Here is an 18,958-nt window from a genome sequence, read left to right as displayed (position 1 = left end):
TCAAAATACATTTCTCAAACCTTAGCTAATGAGCCCTAGTCCAGGTGTGGGGGTTATTTGGTAATTTTGATACTCTTTCCCATCAATATTTTACAATCATCCAAATATAACATCAGTAAAATTCACTCAACTTTTCCGGTGAAATTTGAACCTACCAAATACTTTTTTTAACCTTCCCGGTCAAAACATTTTGCCACTTTTTTCTCAGAAAATATTTATTCCCGTTAAAAAAAATTTCTCCACTACCAAACGCTCCGTAAAGTCCAAGTACAAGACCCACGTATAAGCAAAGCATGGTGAAATACCCGGTTTTAGTTTTCATATATTTGTATGCTTGGATATTTTACTAACTGACGTATGTGGAACTTACAAGTATAAAGTCCTATTTGTGAAGAGGTGGATAGAAAGTGTTCTGTTCGATTCTCAATGTGTTCAGTTCGATTCTCAATGTATTAAAAAAAAGCCTCCTATTTATGTTGTCTAACTGAAGATTTTAAAGCACTGGGCAAAACATTATTCTTTTCTTTTTTTTGCTTTATTCCTTGTGACTTATTGTATGTTTATTATTTAGCCTCTTTAACTAGTAATCATCTAACAAATGTGGCATGGAATAAAGAAAAAAGAGGATAACATTATGTTGCTTAATGCTTCAAAATTCGATTTTGAACGATGATTGAAAATCCAAATATAAGAAATATGTAAAAAAGGAAATTATACACAAGTCCCGCGTGGAATATTGAACAAAACATCAATGCACACAACATATATATAGCTAAGAAGGATGCAAGTCATTCCATGCCTTGCTTCTACATTGGTTTCATATCTGAATTTTTATAGCTAAGCATTAGACCTTTATTTAGTTACAAAATTATTTTCGGTTGAGTTAAAATTTTTTTAATAGTTTTATTAAAATATTTTAAAATTTACTTTTATAAAATAATAGTTCACCACTCCATGAGAGGAAGAAATTTACTTTTTACTTATTCCCTTTTACATATTGTTGGTCTTGCCCTTCAACCCCCCAACCCTCACTTTTTTCTTTCCTTTCTTAATCACAGAACGTAACAAATCTACATCAGACTCTGGGCTGCACCAACTTTTAGTGCACAAATAAGCTTCAATATCACATTCTAAATACACCATATTTGGTATCTTCTGGGGCACGGTTCAAGGAAGCAGAGATGCATAGACCAATGATTCTTCTTGTATCAGCTGGATCAATGATTCCATCATCCCAAAGCCTCGCTGTTGAGTAATAAGGACTTCCTTCTTTCTCATAAGCCTCCACTACTTTTGTTTTGAACTTTTCCTCTTCTTCCTTGTCCCACTGCATTACAAGTATAACGCACATTGAGCAATCAAAGACAAATGAGAAAACCATGAATTTGTTATCAAAGAAGTACAATAAACAATCCTTCCCCAAACATATTTTACCTGAATTCCTTGCTTTTTCTTATTGCCTTTCTCTATTTGGGCAAGTACACCAGCAGCCTGATGATCACATTCCAGACGAATATATATAAAAACACCCCACAAACCATATGAAATATCAACTAAAGATCAGTCAAACCTTTAAATCCAGTTTGATTTGGAATGGAGAACACATGCAAAACATGCTATAATGATGCATCATGGAAAGTGCACAACAATTACGATGCAGAATGATGTTCAGGATAAATCAATGCCAATAATTTGTAAAGAATCATAACTCATGAGTGATATACTACCTGAGCACCACCCATGACAGATATTCTCGCATTAGGCCAAAGGAACATGAAATTGGGACTATAGGCACGACCACACATTGCATAGTTTCCTGCACCGAAACTTCCACCAACAATTATAGTGACTTTAGGTACCTGCAGGTATTTATTCGAAGCAAAAATAATTATTTCCCCTTGAAAAGTATATATCCATTTCTTTCTTTCATGCAGGAAAGACCAACTTGCCCAAATGGAAGCACAATTCAAGACCCTAATAGTTACAAGTAGATAAACTTACTCTGCCTTTGCAAGTGTTAAGTTCATACAGCTAAAGAGTAAAGAATACGTTATAAGTAGTAGGTGGCTGGAATCCACAAACCTTTGCACAAGAAACAGCCATCACCATTTTTGCACCTGACTTTGCTATGCCAGTTGCCTCAGATCTTGAGCCGACCTACCAAATTGACAATTATCACAGTTTCATTCTTCATCAAACTACTAGGGGATAGTTTACTAATATCATAACTCGAAATTGTTTAGAGAAAGAATATTTAGGTTTAACAATTCTTGACTGGAAAAAACGAGAGACAAACAAATAGCAACTACTTTCCTTCAGCATTTTAATCATTTCTAGACAACTGTGACTATAATTAGGACTCAAAAATAAGGATGAGATGAAGTATTTGGCATCCACTTTGTAAACCAACCTGCATGGCTACAGACATACCATTTGGTAAGGAATAGTACCATATATCAAAATACATCGATATGTATATCCACCAAGAAGGACGTTTAAGACAAAACTGGACTATAAATAAAGTAAGAATGAGGATCATAATTAAAGAAAGGTACGAAGATAGACCAATACTGTACTTTGAGATCTTATGTGTATTTACTTAGTCTTACAGTGTCACTCACCCAACTGTATTTCCTAAATCTACACATTATTATCTTTCTACTGAATTTCAATTGATGATTCCCAAACCCACCTGACTTTCATGCCTAATTGCCTATCGATGCTACAGCTCATTTATTCATGTAATCATGGAGATTATTAGGTAGTTCCGCTCTCTTGATTACTAAACACTAGAATATAATGAGATAATTAATATCACAAAGCCAATGATGTCGTGAAGGAAAAGGGAACCAATCTACTAAGAAGAATATAATGACACAAAACATTATAATTAGAGTGACTGAAGAAAGAGCTTAAATTCATACCATGAATCCAGTGATGTTCTGAAGGAAGACCAAGGGAATGTTACGTTGAGTACATATTTCAATGAAATGGGCCCCTTTCAGAGCAGATTCATTGAATAAAATCCCATTGTTTCCAATAATTCCAACTGACTGTCCGAAAATTTTCGCAAATCCTGTTACAAGAGTCTGCATAGATTTTGAATAAGGATATGTTATACTTATAGGCAATTACTACAGTATTTCTTTATTCCAGGCTATTAGCATCTTGATGAGTTGTGAAACATTTATTCATTGCTGCATATACTTGGTAGATTCCAAATATTTATTGTGAACACCATCAAGCAATAAACATGTGACAACTCATCAAGGGTATCGGCACCTAGAAAAACAACATATTTCCATAGCAACCTATGCATATAAAAAAATAATTAAACAGGTAGAAAGTAAAGTGAATATGTCCTCACAGTGCCATACAATTTCTTGAATTCATCAAATTCACTTCCGTCAACAATGCGATCAATAACTGATCGGATATCAAACTGCTGCTTAAGATCAGTAGGAGCAATAGAACGAAGTTCATTGACATCATATAGTGGCTCTTTATATTCATAATTTATATTTTGCAATCCATTTGCCAACACATCTTTCGCAGCCATATGCAAATTCTTAATGATGCTCCTCCCAAGTGCAAGCCCATGGAGTTCATCTACAAGAAACAAAACATGTAAAATGTAATAAAACGAACTAAGTCGATTTCATTAGCTATCTCGTTTTCTATACAGTCAAGATGTGTGTAATTTACCTTGAGCAAAATAGTCTGAAACACCTGATGTCTGGCAGTGCACAGTAGCACCTCCCAGATCCTCTGCAGAGACTTCTTCTCCAGTGGCAGCCTATAAAATCATTTAATTAAAGTTCATTTTGGTCATAAATATGTATAAAATACACTACCAAATATAGAGACACTGTTACAATTTTAAAATTTGAAAGATATAGAATAAACAAAAAACAAAGAAATATCCAAAGATTATCACACACAAGAATTTCGGAACTTCAGAGTGACTGTAGCTGACCTTAACAAGTGGGGGCCCTGCTAAAAAAATGGTTCCATTTCCCTTGACCATCACACTTTCATCAGCCATGGCAGGTATGTAGGCACCGCCAGCAGTGCAAGAACCTAATACCAATGCGATTTGTGGAATTCTTTGAGCAGACATAATAGCCTGATTATAGAATATTCTACCAAAGTTTTCTCTGTCTGGAAATACTTCAGCCTGCTTGGGAAGGAAAGCCCCTCCACTATCAACAAGATATATACATGGCAATTTGCACTGAGCAGCAATCTCCTGTGCCCTGAGATGTTTCTTAACAGTAATAGGATAATAAGTCCCTCCCTTAACAGTGGGATCATTAGCCACAAACATACAAAGTCTCCCATGAACTGGACCTATCCCAGTAACAATCCCACCAGAAGGCAAAGGATCTTCATACAAATCATGTCCTGCAAGCTTTATGCATCATGAACCTTTTTAAGTTAAACACGTGACCCATTAATTGCAATGGTCCAAAGTAATGAGCTTTACACAAACCCAAATGAATGATGAACACAAAAAAGGTAAAAGCATGAAAAAAAACCTGTGAAAGCTCGAGGAAGGAAGAACCAGGATCAAGAAGGCGATCGATTCTTTCTCTGGGGAGAAGCTTATTCCTATTCCTGTTTCTTTTCACTGCCTCAGGTCCTCCACCAGCAAGAACCTTTTGGACATGAGATTGGAGAGTGGCAATCAAGTCATCCATGGCCCCTCCATTAGGACTAGGAAGGACTCCCAAACACAAACCCCTTATCCCTGTTCTTCCAAACAAATTGGAGGAAACCCAACTTGCTTTTCTTCCAATAAAGCCAACCATCCTTTCTCTTTTCTTCTGTGATTCACCCCTCTCCTTCGCGCACACCAGATCCTGTCTTGGTTACTAGAGAACTATTTGAACATCGATAATCGGATACTGCCATTGGATGGATAATCATGCCACCTCTTTAATTTTTTGGAACTATATAAGATAATATTATATAGCATCCCTTCGGATAGGCATTAAAATTATTTTATACATATTTTATGTTTCCTTTTTTTTTTTTTTTTTCATTTTTTCAAACTCATCCCATATTTGTAAAACTCATCTAATTCAAAGATAACCAAGAGGTAAAAAATTTTATGAGTTTAATGTTTTTTATATTGTAAGAAATAAAGTTATGTATTATATATACATAAAGTGTTGTGACCCATGTAAAAAAAAGAGAGAATAAAAATTATAAGTCTCATATTCTATTATGAATGTATAAAAAATCATTTTATCTCCTATAATATAAGAGATATTAAATCCATAATTTATTCTCTCTATAGAAGTTGAGTTCCTACTGTGGCAATGAAAAACATAATTGTGAAGTCTCCAAATGAGTGGGACAATGCTTAAATAGAACTAATTGAATAATTGGTGAATCCGTTGAAAAATATATTAATAGCCAAACTATATTATCTTAATTTTTTTATTATTATATTTAAATATTATTTGCTTATAATTATAATGGGTTTTACTAATCTCATGTAATAAGAGAGAACTCTCTCGTGTAATAGAGATAATCATATATGAGATTCACTCATTATAAAAATAAAGAATAAAAAAATAATACAAAAATTCATGTATGTGTAGGAGATTTTCTCTCCTACAACATAAGAATATATTTTTCCAATTATAATCCTTAACTATTGGAGTCAAAAGATACGGGTTTGTTTTCCGTGGTGAAACATGCCAATTTGTTGGAGATAAGAGAGGTTGTGGTATAGGTAGGGCTTTGTAGAGTCATTGTAGTAGCATCACACTAGTCAAGGATGAAAGGAAATGTAATTGGGTTCTAGTTATGACTTGAGGATATATTTTAACATAATAATAGCAATAGAAGCAAATGAATAAACGAGGGAATGGAGGTCCCCTTATATAGAATGTCGAAGATTTCCACTAAGTATATAAAGTGTGATATCATAATCGTTCATAGCTTTGTGTGAGGCTGCATGACCCTAAAGTATAAAAAGACACGCGTGTGTAAAAAAATATAAGAAAATACATATATGAGAGAGGTTATAGTTATAATTTTTTTCTTACAATCTCTTACAACCATATATCATAACCGTTGATTTCGTCAATCAACGGTTATGATTTTTGCAAATTAAACTCATTAATTAATTATTAATTATTAATAAATGACAACCGTTGATTGACGAAAATTAACGGTTATGATATATGATTGTAAGAGGTTGTAAAAAAAAAGATTGTAAGTATAATCTTCCTCTACATATACAAGGAAGTCACATGCTCTAAATGCTAAACATGGCGGCCGAGACCATTCGGCTGGATTAGAACAAATTCTAATATATTAATTATCATATTTATTTATTTTTTTAAATTTTGTCAAACTTAAACTATATTTGTTAAACCCATCTAATTCAAAAATAATCAAGTGGTACTTCCCTTGTTAAAAAGTTGTGCAGTGAGAATAAAAAATATAAGGGCTTTGATTTTCTCATATTGGATGACAATTATTTTTTCATGTTATGACTTAGCTAGTGGCGGATCCCAAATTTATTTTAAAAAAAAAAGCTTTGCAAACAAATCAAATAGTTATAACATGAGAAAACACATGCAACATGAGAAATATTTTTTTCAAAATATAATTTTAAAACAGTAAGTTTCAATATAAATTTGACGGTCCTCGATTAGGATTAATTAGATAAAGGTGAATTTGTTGAAAAAAGAGAGTCAAATTACATTATATTTATTTTGTATCATTATATTTAGATATTATTTGCTATTAATTATAATGTTAATATGTTAATGTTATATTAATATTTAAATCTTATATAAATTGTTATTAAATTGGGAAAAGTTCATAAATTCTTTTATGGTTTATTCTTTTATCACTTACACTCTTATGTATTTTTTTCTTATCAATTACTCTACTGTGATTTTTTCCATCCAAATCCACTATTAACACCTTAGTAATTAAATTAACTTGTCCAATTTACCCTTATTTTATGTTTGGCGTTTCACTGGTTTTTTTTTTCTTTCGTATGTCATGTCTCTCTATTGAGGCACTTTCAAGACATAGCCTACTTTATTTCCAATTTTTTACTTGAGCTGCTCAACTTTTTCAGCTAATTTATTGTGGGAAGTTTGAGTCAATTGACTAATTTCATAATTCTAGTATTGCATACATGAATCCAACCTAAAAAGTAAAAAGAACTCAAGCAAAGGAATGGATTACATGCAAAGTCATTCTACAACAGATCCACAAAATCAAGCCACAAGAGATTCATCCATGATAGAGTTAGAAGGCATATACCCACCAAGCGGCCAAACAATAATAGCAATCTATGATAGAGTTAGAAGGCATACACCCACCAAGCGGCCAAACAATAATAGCAATAATAAATACAATGACAAAATTTAAAATTAGTAACAATATCATTCAATTACATCAATCAATTTATTTCCTATGACGTACTTACTTAGGATGCCATTATAGACAATCCTATTAGATAAGTGATATTAGTAGTGGAAGAAGGGAAAGAAAGGAACTGCACGTAAAATGGTCGAAATCGAACCTTTAGATCAATGAAAACAAAATAGGGGTAAATTGGAAAAGTTAGTTGAATTACGGTATTAAAAATGGACTTGGAACTCCAGAGTAATTGATAAGAAAAAAAAAATATAAGGATATAAGTGATAAATTAGTAAATCATATTTATTTTAAGGAGAGGTTATATTTATTATCTATTTTTCTTATTACCTCTTGCTATCGAATCTTAACCGTTGATTTTCACTAATCTAACAGTTATAATTTATTGAAAATTAATAATTAATTGATAAGTATTACCCAATAAATTATAACCGTTAAATTTACGAAAATTAACAGTTAAGATTTAGTAATAAGAGATAATAAGAAAAAAAAAAAAGTTGTGAGTATAACTTTTCCCTTTACTTTACGAGGAAGGTTATACTTACAATTTTTTTTTTACACCTCTTACAACTATATCTTAATACCGTTGATTTTCGTCAATCAACAGTTATCATTTACTGTGAATTAATAAGTTTAATTTGAAAAAATCATAAACATTGATTGACAAAAATCAATAGTGTTAAGATATAATTATAAGAAATTGTAAAAAAAAAAATTGTTCTTCTTATTTTATTACGAACTTTTTATTTTTATTTTTTTTAGTACTCATTATGAACTTTATTTTTTTTTTTTATAACATATGAACTTTATTTTGTTTTATGTGAAAGAATGAAAATGGGACTGAACTTATCCGAGCAAGACTGAGTTGTGTGTGTAAGTGGTAAAAGAGTCCATGTCGTTGCTGCTGCGACCTCAACCTTCCACACGGCTCTCTCCGGTGGCTGCCGCTGCCTCTGTTCCTCTTATACCCGTTGCTTCCGTCGCGCCTCCACGGAAGAGAACGCCAACTCCAAAACCCAATATTTCTGTCTCTCCACCAACAGCAACGAATGCAGTCCCTCTCAAGAAGGTTCTGGTTCCCATCGGTTACGGAACAGAAGAAATGGAAACCGTTATCCTCATTCACGTCCTGCGCCGTGCCGGAGCTCACGTGACCGTGGCTTCCGTGGAGCCGCAGCTTCAAGTTGAAGCCGCCGGGGGTACCAAATTGGTGGCTGACACCTCCATCTCCGACTGTTTCGGTCAAATTTTTGATCTTGTCGCTTTGCCGGTTACTTTTCTAACCGAATTGCTTTTTCTTTTCTTCATCTTCGTAGTGTAAGTGTTTAACTGTAAGCAAAAGCTGCGTGTTTAACAGGGAGGAATGCCTGGCTCAGCAAGATTAAGGGATTGCGATATGTTGAGAAAAATCACGTGCAAACAAGCTGAGCAAAAGAGGCTTTATGGTGCTATTTGTGCTGCTCCGGCGATCACCCTTTTGCCATGGGGTCTTTTGAAGAGAAAGAAGGTACTTTACTTCACCTAACTTGGATTTGATTGGGTGAATATCTGTTACTATTTGTTTAGGGACAAGTTTTTAGTTCTTATGTAAATATTATACCCATTTAAATTAGGGTTTAATGTTTCTACCAGATAAATTATCTACATTCGCTCCCAAAACGACATCGTTCTGGATTAAAAAATTATAATTAAAAAGACTATTATAATCCTGAAATAAATTATAATTACAAAAATACCTTGATTTCCGCTTCAAAACAACGTTGTTTTGGGCTCAATGTAGATATAAGTTATCTATATTGACTATAGAAAAAGCGAACCCAAAAAATTATGACTCATGAAATCATTAGACATCATTAACACATGTACTTAAGTGGCATCGAAAAAAAAAAGTTGTCAAGAAAATGGGTCTAAATGCAAGTAGGCAACTTCAAATGTTATAATTTAAGTGAGTGTAGTATCTACCAATGACATGGATCAAATGACACAAGGTTGTTCCAGCTTAACTAGAACTTGGTAGGGAGAACTTTGTCGCTCTTGTGGTCCTGCTCGGCTCAACCATATTAGTTGAGTAATCGATGAATTGATAGAGAAATCTCCAAAAAAAATTTATCTAGTGAGGACTAAAAATTTATCCTTGGTTTAGAGTTTCATTTCATATTTTTTAAGTTCATCTGATCTCTACATGGCTAATTGTCTCTAGTTTGTCATGCAAGACGACTTGTCACCCTGCATTCTTCGACAGGCTTCCAACCTTTTGGGCAGTTAAAACAAACATTCAAGTTTCCGGAGAGCTTACAACCAGCCGTGGCCCTGGAACTACTTATCTGTTTGCTTTATCCTTGGCTGAGCAGCTATTTGGGGAGTCTGTTGCCTTGGAGGTTGCGGAATTGTTGGTAAACTGTTTTACTTTATCCTTCATCCTTGTCCAACTTTTTCTCCATGCTGTAATTGCCTGTTAGATCTTCATTTTGAAATGGAAACTTGGACTAAAATGGTTTTACACTTTTACTGAGCAACTTTCTTACAAGAAAGAAATAAATTGTTTTCCTTCATGTATATGAACAATTATGTTCATCACTGCGGCATTTTCTTTGTTCTTGCTGACTGATACATTGCTGAAAGTTACAGAACCTGATAAAGAATCAGTGTACACAATAATCACAATCAATGAGAAATACAAATCTTAGTAATCACTTGAAGAGAACATTCTAATAGGATTCAGTTATTCTGTATTGCCAAATATTCATGTGATTGGATTGTAAGCCCTAAGTTGCAATGATAAACCAGGAGCAAACTTTTAGCAGGTTGAACAGTTAATGAACTAACTACTATTTGATACTGAATTAGTTGAACTGGAGGATTTTAACAAAGTGGAAAAGGTAAAATAAAAGGATTAACAGAGAGGAAAAGAGAAGAGCAGAAAAAATAAATGCAAAATGATGAATGTGCTTAAAACCTACGTTTTTAAATCTAGGTCCTAAATTTTGTTTTTAATAAAGTTTGTAAAAATCAATATCTTATGTTGTTCTTTCTGATATTTGATGTATGTTAGCTTATCCATTGAGTTCTGATCCTGATCAAATATTCTTTCTTCTTTTAAAATAGTTGATGAGAACAGCTGATGACGATTATGCAGCCAAGGAGGAGTTCAATGAAGTTGAGTGGTCTGTTAGCCACCATGCCCCTAGTGTAAGTTACTATCATATCTGTATGATTTGGGATAACTTCTGCTGCCCTCATCCTTCTGCATCAAGAATCTTACATGTATGTTATGATGCCCAGGTTCTAATACCAATTGCACATGGTTCTGAAGAGATTGAAGCAGTGACTGTGATAGATATTCTAAGGCGAGCTAAAGCTAATGTCATTGTTGCTTCTGTTGAAAAAACTCTTGAAGTTTTGGCTTCTCAAGGAACCAAAATTGTTGCTGATATATTAATTAGTGATGCTCAAGAGTTAGCACATGATTTGATTATTCTTCCGGTAAGATAAATTTCTGAAAATAAATAAGGTGCTGCATTTTTTTGGGGTGGTACAGTAGACCCACAAGTCTTTATGGTTGTATTTTGAATCAATAAAATTTGATTTGATGTAGAAATCAATTCTCATGTTTGGAACTTATTGGAAAAAATAGGATTTGAATTGATTTGTAAATTAATATTTATGTTTGGAACACCTTAAAAACGAACGAAATTTATTTTGTTTTAGTACTCTTTCTTATCAAATAAAATCCACTCAAATTCGACCAAATTTGAGTGATTTCTAAATATGCAGAGCTTAAAAGGATTTCAAAATCAAATCGATCCCTGTTTAAAACTTTAAAGGTTTTCGTTTATAAATCAAATCAAATACTATATAAGATTTTATATGCCCTTTTTACCTTCCCCCAGCCCCACCCTCCTCTAAGAAAAAATCATAAACAATCTTCGCATGGCACATAGGATGAAAATGAGTAGTCACACTCTCATCTAGTAGCATTTTCTTTCTGGGGTCCTTCAAATTGTAGTCTTTTCCATTGCAGTTGTAATGGACTAAATCTGTTTAGCTATGATAGTCATTATCTGCTGAATCAGACGATTCTTTGTTTTTGTCTCATCTATAATTTATTGTGGCTGAGTTTCTCATGAATTGTTAGGGAGGAACTGCTGGAGCCCAAAGGCTAAGCAAATCTAAAATTCTAAAGAAGCTTCTCAAAGAACAAAATTCAGCTGGAAGAGCGTATGGGGCTGTCTGCTCGTCACTTGCCATTCTACATAGACAAGGTTTACTAAAGGTATTTGACACCCTACTCTTGTTGTTCTGCTTCCTGATCCAATTCTTAAGTAAAGCCTTACTGAAATCTCTAGCTTGTTACAGGACAAGAGAGCCACAGCTCATCCCCCTGTCTTGGACAAGGCTAAAGACGAAGCAATAAATGGTGCCAAAGTTGTTATTGATGGTAAACTGATCACTGGTGAGGGACTTGCCACTGTAACAGATTTTGCATTGGCTATTGTGAGCAAGCTATTTGGTAATGGAAGAGCAAGAAGTGTAGCAGAAGGCCTTGTTTTTGAGTATCCTAGGAATTAGAGTATGTGGTTTGAAGTACTTGTAGGTGGGGAAAAAAGTTATAGCTAGTCTAAGAGATGAGAAGTTTATGTACATTTTCCCAATCCATGCCTTGCAAACAGCTCCATATTATGATAAGCTAAGCTGCAGTTTTTGCAGGCAAATTTTTTATCAACTTGCACCCAGCTCTGTTGTCAATATTTCAATATCTCGTGGGCAAAATCTACCATCATAACCCAAGCTTGATTTCCTTGGCAGTCGGTATCAGTTGTTGTCCCCTTTTGGGCCATTTGCATATTTGGATGGTAGCAAATAGTAATCACCATGTCCTCTGAGTCTCATATCTCGTGGGGATGTTGATCAGGGAAGGCCATTGGCATTGACTGAGAGGGGAACTTGTTGGCTTTCGCAATGTGTACCGAAGAGTGAATTACTAAGTTAAAACAGATTGAACATTCTAATGTATTCTTTTTAAGAAGTATAATTCATAGTTGAAACTTAAAGCACACTGACACTGTTCACCGATTTCTTCCCCTCGTATAAGATCAGAACTTTGCTTTTAAGAGAGGCTTTTTGGCTACAACTTAGTTATTCATATTTATGCTTATCGTAGATGAAAAAAAATTAGTATTGTAAGCTTAGGCGATGACAACCGAATGATTGTACCAAATAAAAATGGTGCCTAGTAGTAAAAATCCTTCGCTTGCTCTCCATCCACTAGGAAGCCAACTTTTAGTTGATCGGTGGAAAAGAGGATAGGAGAGAAGAATATGAGCAATGTGAGAATACTTTATTTCGAACTATCACGAAACGGAAATGAATGAAAGAAATTTTAGGGATTCCATTTTGGGTTTGGTATATCTTGCAATAGAAAGTCTATCTTATTAATGAGAGATTCTCAAATTCAAATCGAAGTCACACAGTTGTTATGAGAAGAAGACCGACCAAATAAACCAAATCCCCGCATTTAATTAATTTTATCCTATGATGACTATAGTTTAAATTCGACAAAAAAGGTTAGAAACTAAGACAATCCAATAGGCTTGTCTTTTCATCCTACAACAAAAAAGAAAATGTCATTCAAGCAAATATATTAGTTTATTATACAAGATGCAAGTTTAATGTACAACTCAACGTTCCTAGTTCATATACACAAAAGCTACCACCCGATATAATGTTGGACAGCAATTACCTCAAATACATACTTCAGTTCTTATGATATAACAATGGCTACCTTCGTATAGCTGTCACTTAGAGACAAAGAACAACTAACACAGTCTAATCCCTACCAGGGACCTGTAAGTGTCCTTCTCAAGCATCTTCTTTTATTTCCCCATGGCCGGGACACAGAGTCCGAATCCTGCCAAAATAAATGAAAAAAAAAAAAAAAGTTTATTTGGGCTTCAACTAAAGTATAAATTATCAAGGAATTGTATTCATATCTTTCCAACAAGAACTCTCCCCCCATTTTAGTTTACCTCATAAAGAAAATAGAGAGAAAAGGAAACAAAATTTCATTCGCTCATAAATACTGAGCTGATCTAGAGAAGATAGGCAGAATCATATGCAAAACATATTATACCTTATTTTTCTGCGTTTCCATAATTTCTGCCTGTATCAAACCAAATGTAGTCAGAGACTGCCAAAACAAACCACAGTTAACAAATTAATGATGAGAATATATAGAGCATAGTGACAAAATACCTGTTTTCTCTGTAATTCTTGGTTTACTTCCTTAAGTTTTGCAACTTCAGCCTCTAGTTCGAAAGTGTAGGCCTGCCATTCAAAAGAAAGAGAATTTAATAGTTATGTGCATTATGGAACAGTACAAGAAATCATATTGAAAAAAGAGAGACAATAAAAGGACATCTTATTATATGGGAAAAAAACTTATTTACTGTATTTTAATTCTTTCTTATATGCACAATTTGTATTGAAGAATGATAATAAATGAACATTATCAAAACTTTTATGACAAGAATGCCTAATGGCAAATTGGAAGGCTAACCTGCTTGCGAGCCCGTGACCTCGCAGCTGATTCTCTATTTTTTATCATTCTCCTTTGTCTCCTCTCAACGACTTTCTCTACAGCACTGCACTTCCTTCCCCTGTTGATTACATAAGGAACTGGTGATAGTGAAGAAGTATCTACGCTACTTTTTGTAATAACATCCTCTGATATTTTATTTGCTGGAGAACCATTTGGAGCTGTGACATTGGCTGTGGATAAACCTACCATTCCAACACCTGTTAATGTACCATTCATTGAATGCTCCGGAACTCCAATCATCCCTCCCCTTCTTCCAGGGCTAGCAAGCTGAGCATTGTTTAACAAATGCATAGGAGAAGCAAAAGCTACATTTGTTGGTTTTGGGAAAAGCAGTGGCTGCTGCTGGTGCTGTTGTGTTTGTGGCTGAGAGTGGTTTGAGTTTAATGATAAAGGAGGAGGGTGTTTAGGAACTAAGTTATTGCCATCCACCATCCTGTTACCCAAATTCCCATTACTTCGATTTGGTTGTTGAAACCCAATAAGTAGATCAGTGTTATTGTTTGATCTAGAAAAGTCACCAAACCATCCATTATTATTTGTTGGTCTTCCAATTTGTTCAGTCATATCTTCTCTCACAACCCCAGCTCTCACCAAAAAATCCTCCAAAGTCATTTCTCCTAATGTTGGTTGCCTTTGAGGCATAGATGAACCACCATTGCCACTCCCATCTCTAGATCCACCAGTGTCTTTGATCAAATCCCTCCATACCTCATCAACTGTTTTCTGACTAAGAGTCCTTGGCAATGTTAAAGAACCTTGTCTTTGCAAATTACCACTTGGGTTATGACCACTTTCTTCTCCACCAGCTGAAGATGCCAAGGCCTGAGTCTCTTCAGCTGTCCATATGTTCTTCAAGAGTTCATCCATGTTCATAGATCCAAAATCCTTTCCAATCCCACCCATGGTGTTCTGGAACTCATCAAAAGTCAGGGAGTATATTGAGGGCTGTCTCACCAGATTAACATTTGCCTGTGGTTTCCCACCCATGACATCCCAAGTAGAGTTATCAACGTAGTTCCTAAAGTTCATACTTGGCCCCACTTTCAAAGACTTCAAGCACACGTGAGAACTGTACTTAAGCAAACTATGTCTTACGTATCAATCATGCTGAAGTACATCATGTGGTATTTTCAGTCAGCGTGCTTTGGAATGGTTTCCCTTTATTCAGATCCAACTATTCACAACATGGAAAAATAATTAATTGATAAAGCTAATTGAGCATATAATTAAACCGTTGAAATTATACCCCGCCCCAAACTACATAAATCCGTAGTCAATATATATATATATAACTGAAATACAACAAAAAAGGCATGTATACATTAAAATAGAGGCTTCACTCTTATATTCTCTTAATAGATAGGAAAATTTATAAGCCTCTAAAAAAAAATAGTAGTACAAGAACAAACAAATTATCGGGGGTACAACACTGTTACAACATTTGAGGGAAAAAGATAAATATGAACCAATATAGTAAAGACTGAACAATAGCTTGGCATATCAGTTCCAAAACACTTCATGAACAATCCCATCCGCAACCACAAGAATGCAAAGCAGTGCGAATGGTAAAGCCAACCATGATACCCCATTAGTGACAAGTCAGATCAAAACCTCTGCTGTCTGTTGTATTAGTATTTTGTGCTGCATCAGATCCACGATTCACCCATAGCCCAAAAGTACGTACTAAAATGAAAATTATCTGTACAAGTTTGGTAACTTAGATTAAGTTGGTCCCAGAGCTTGTAAGCTAAAATCTGATGTAGCTGGAACTTAATCTATACATGCTCTTAACAAAAAGTCAACTCATTTCTCCGAGATACCGACACCCTTTTACAAGTTTAACAAAACCCAACTTGCTTTTTCGAGTAAAATCACTTCAATTGAAAAATCTTTCCGATGCGTCACCACCCCAAACTTGTTTTTTTTTTTATTATTTATTTATATTATTACTATATAGCAAATTTCAAAGTCAATTACGGAAACTCCATTCTTCCACACACCTTTCACATACGGAAAAAACCATGAGTCGCAGCTATGCGGAATTCGATTCCTCAATTTCTCAACCATCGGAAAACTCTAAAGGCTTGTAAATAGTTCGTTCAGAAGAAGGAAGATAAACAATTCCACATAATTAAATGCAACTTAGTTTTCAGAAAATACAAAAAAATGAAAATAAATAAATAAACCCAACCAAACCAACCAGAAATAGTAAAACGAAAGTGAATGATAAAAAATCCAGCATAAGGTACAGAAATAAATATGGAGACGAATAAAAAGGGCGGTGAGAGTGAAAGGAGCGAATTACCTTAGGTTAGTGTTTTGGGTTACTCTTGTGTTCATCAACGTTAGACTTGGGGAGAGTGTCGTGTCGTAGCGATGGTGGAGTCGACAAGTGTCTAGTGCCGCCTGCATTTAAGGAGAGGCTGAGTGACTCATTGTTGTGAAAAAAAAAAAATGAAAAAGCATAAGGAACCAATGAATTCTAGGAACGTGGACCAATGGTGAGCGAGTTGAGTCGTTTGATGTGATATTGTACCAATGCAAGTCCGAAATGTGTGACGATCTACAGCACTCGATTATGCCTTCCGACAACATTAGATGGTGAACACCACGCTTTTGGATTTTTCTTATCCCGTTTTTATTTTCATATATTATCATCACTCACTTTTACATCATCTTTTTTATTCGCGATTTCATGGCAAGATTTCTTGGTGCTCCAAGATGGATATTTGTAAGAGGAGAATTTTTTTTTATTTGAGCAATATAATTACTAAAAATATAGTAAAGAATGAATTTGGTGAGAAAGTTTTTAAAAAAGTTATTTGATAGGCAGAAATATTATCAAAAAAATTGATTTTAGTTTATTAAATCTATGTTTAGTTGAAAGTAAAATATAAATAAAAAAATATGATTAAATTACTACAACAACTCTCGAGTAAAATAAAATGGTAAAATATGATTTTAGTTTGCTGAATAGTTTTTCCCAACATCAGAGTCATTTTGGTCTACTTACTTGCAGTCCTTCTTGAATTTCCCTAGCTATAAGCAGATAGCACCTTGTAGGTGATTTTATTCAAGAGTGTTTTTTACACACAAAAAACAAAATACTAGGCAAATAATTTTATAACTTTCCTAGAATTTTTTTTTTAAAACCTGGTACCAAACATGGACATATAAAAATACCACTTCCATTTGGTATCTTCAACAAAAATTTGTACCAGACACACCTTAAGTTCCATGTGATCTTTTTATTTAGGGGTGATATTTGGATAATTTTTTTTTTTTCATTTCTCCCCTTTCCTCTTTCCTGTCTTCTCTCAATAATTATCTGATTTTGATTGGTCTGAATCACTGAATTAATGGTGATCTGGAACCACCGAAATTCTTCTCAATTTCATGAACTCCTTGATATTCAACCCTTCCCACTCGTATTAGGCAGAGGCACAATGCGAGTTTGGAATCATGTGAGATTGAAAAATGGGGCTCTAGCATCTTTCATGTACAAATTTTTTTTTTTGAAAAATCATGTGAAATGAATGTTCCTTCTTTTGTTACTTTGTTATAGGAGAATATATTTTTCATATTGTATCATACATGAAATAATTTATCTCATGTAATAAACAAAGAAGTAGATGAGACCCCTAAGAAAGAAAGAGAAAGAAAAAATGAGTCTCATCTACTTTTTGTATATTATATAAGATAACTAAAATTATCTAATCTAACGTGGACAACATATTTCCTTTTGTTATATTATGCATACATTATACTAAATTTAGTCTTGATATTAAAAACATGGGAAAATATAGTCTACTGTTACTAGAGAAGGAATTTTTCTTCTGCACTCACCATCAAAAGTTGTGGTATCCTTCTTTTTTTACTCTAGTGGGTCCCATTGTTTTTGTATCTCTTCTGGAGAAAAAAAGTCTCTCTTGTTAAAGGAGAGATATAAAGCCCCAAAAACATATAAAGATGTTGATGATGAAAGCGCATAGAAAAAGTGACTAAACAGAAAGTTAGGATTTTCATAAAAGAGTAATTCTCGGTTTCTCAATTTCTATTAACAAACTAACAAAATTCAACTCCTGGAATAAGGGTCTTAAACACCCTTTTATAGCTAACTACAAATTGATCCAAAATTCAAAATCTAAAATCCTAAAAATAAGAAAACTTCATAAAATAAATATAACAGTAATTAACTTATAAGAATAAATAAACGTCCTTCTTTTCGTCCTTAACTTATAAGAATAAATAAGGGTCTTAAACACCCCAAGGGATTAACGTCCTTCTTTTCGTCATCAAATACTTCCTCTAATTCTCTTCAGATTGAATGCCTAACTTTATCCATGCAAGTCGCCGCTCCAAATGTTGGATTTTCATGCTCTGCGCCTCCACAAGAGTTCGCTTCAAAATTTGGATTTTCTCGGTATGCACCCACACGAGTCGTTGCTCCAAATCTTGAATTCTCTTTCTCTGCGCCCACACCAGTAGTCGCTCCAAAACTTGGATTTTCTTATCCACACTTACTCAAGCTTTGCTAATCCTGGATCCATCTTCCGAGCTCTTCATTTTCTATGTCACTCGGGTCTGTTTAACGCAATTGTCTATCTTCTTTAGGAACGAATCCACGTCCCTTGCCTTCACGACTCTGCCATCGACGACCTCCATGATTCTGTTCAGCCATTAGTTGAATGCAACCTAATGTTCTGATACCAAATGATGCCGAAAGCACATAAAAAAAAGTGACTAAACAAAAGTTAAAATTTTCATAAAAGAGTAACCCCTCCAGTTCTCAATTTGTATTAACAAAATAACAAAATTTAACTCTTGGAATAAGAGTCTTAAACACCTTTTTATAGGCTAATTACAAATTGATTCGAAATTCAAAATTCAAAACCTAAAATCGCATAAATAAGAAAACTCCCTAAAATAAATATAACAATAATTAAC

At 34.1% G+C, this 18,958-nt stretch overlaps 3 protein-coding genes across 4 annotated transcripts; 1 reads left to right on the top strand and 2 right to left on the bottom strand.

Moving 5' to 3' along the window:
- Window positions 1-956: 956 nt before the first annotated feature.
- LOC133300720 (methylcrotonoyl-CoA carboxylase beta chain, mitochondrial) lies at window positions 957-4,904 on the bottom strand. Its single transcript, XM_061500303.1, has 9 exons — window positions 4,539-4,904; window positions 3,977-4,411; window positions 3,706-3,796; window positions 3,368-3,609; window positions 2,925-3,089; window positions 2,083-2,157; window positions 1,728-1,859; window positions 1,435-1,491; window positions 957-1,327 (listed from the first exon to the last, which is right to left on the bottom strand). Exons 1-9 carry the CDS (start codon window positions 4,809-4,811, stop codon window positions 1,124-1,126), a joined length of 1,674 nt encoding a protein of 557 aa, XP_061356287.1. The 5' UTR covers window positions 4,812-4,904; the 3' UTR covers window positions 957-1,123.
- A 3,352-nt stretch (window positions 4,905-8,256) lies between these two features.
- On the top strand, window positions 8,257-12,445 carry LOC133300748 (protein DJ-1 homolog C). Of its 2 annotated transcripts, none has more exons than XM_061500342.1 (7): window positions 8,257-8,683; window positions 8,771-8,920; window positions 9,627-9,813; window positions 10,532-10,602; window positions 10,696-10,896; window positions 11,549-11,686; window positions 11,770-12,445. In XM_061500342.1, the coding sequence occupies exons 1-7, from the start codon at window positions 8,306-8,308 to the stop codon at window positions 11,980-11,982; spliced, it is 1,338 nt and encodes a 445-aa protein (XP_061356326.1). In that variant the 5' UTR covers window positions 8,257-8,305; the 3' UTR covers window positions 11,983-12,445. The 2 variants fall into 2 exon arrangements, with proteins under 2 accessions (XP_061356326.1, XP_061356320.1); XM_061500336.1 differs by having other exon boundaries at window positions 9,627-9,806; window positions 10,519-10,602; window positions 11,770-12,444.
- A 580-nt stretch (window positions 12,446-13,025) lies between these two features.
- LOC133300712 (bZIP transcription factor TRAB1-like) lies at window positions 13,026-16,285 on the bottom strand. Its single transcript, XM_061500292.1, has 4 exons — window positions 13,970-16,285; window positions 13,666-13,737; window positions 13,544-13,573; window positions 13,026-13,321 (listed from the first exon to the last, which is right to left on the bottom strand). Exons 1-4 carry the CDS (start codon window positions 15,038-15,040, stop codon window positions 13,247-13,249), a joined length of 1,248 nt encoding a protein of 415 aa, XP_061356276.1. The 5' UTR covers window positions 15,041-16,285; the 3' UTR covers window positions 13,026-13,246.
- Between the last annotated feature and the right edge of the window lie 2,673 nt (window positions 16,286-18,958).

The sequence above is a fragment of the Gastrolobium bilobum genome, unplaced genomic scaffold (assembly GCF_033153095.1).
Source record: "Gastrolobium bilobum isolate Gb01-03AN ecotype WA unplaced genomic scaffold, APGP_CSIRO_Gbil_v1 utg19070, whole genome shotgun sequence".
NCBI lineage: Eukaryota > Viridiplantae > Streptophyta > Magnoliopsida > Fabales > Fabaceae > Gastrolobium > Gastrolobium bilobum.
The sequence above is the reverse complement of the archived record's forward strand: the minus strand, read 5'-3'. Positions and strand labels throughout refer to the sequence as shown.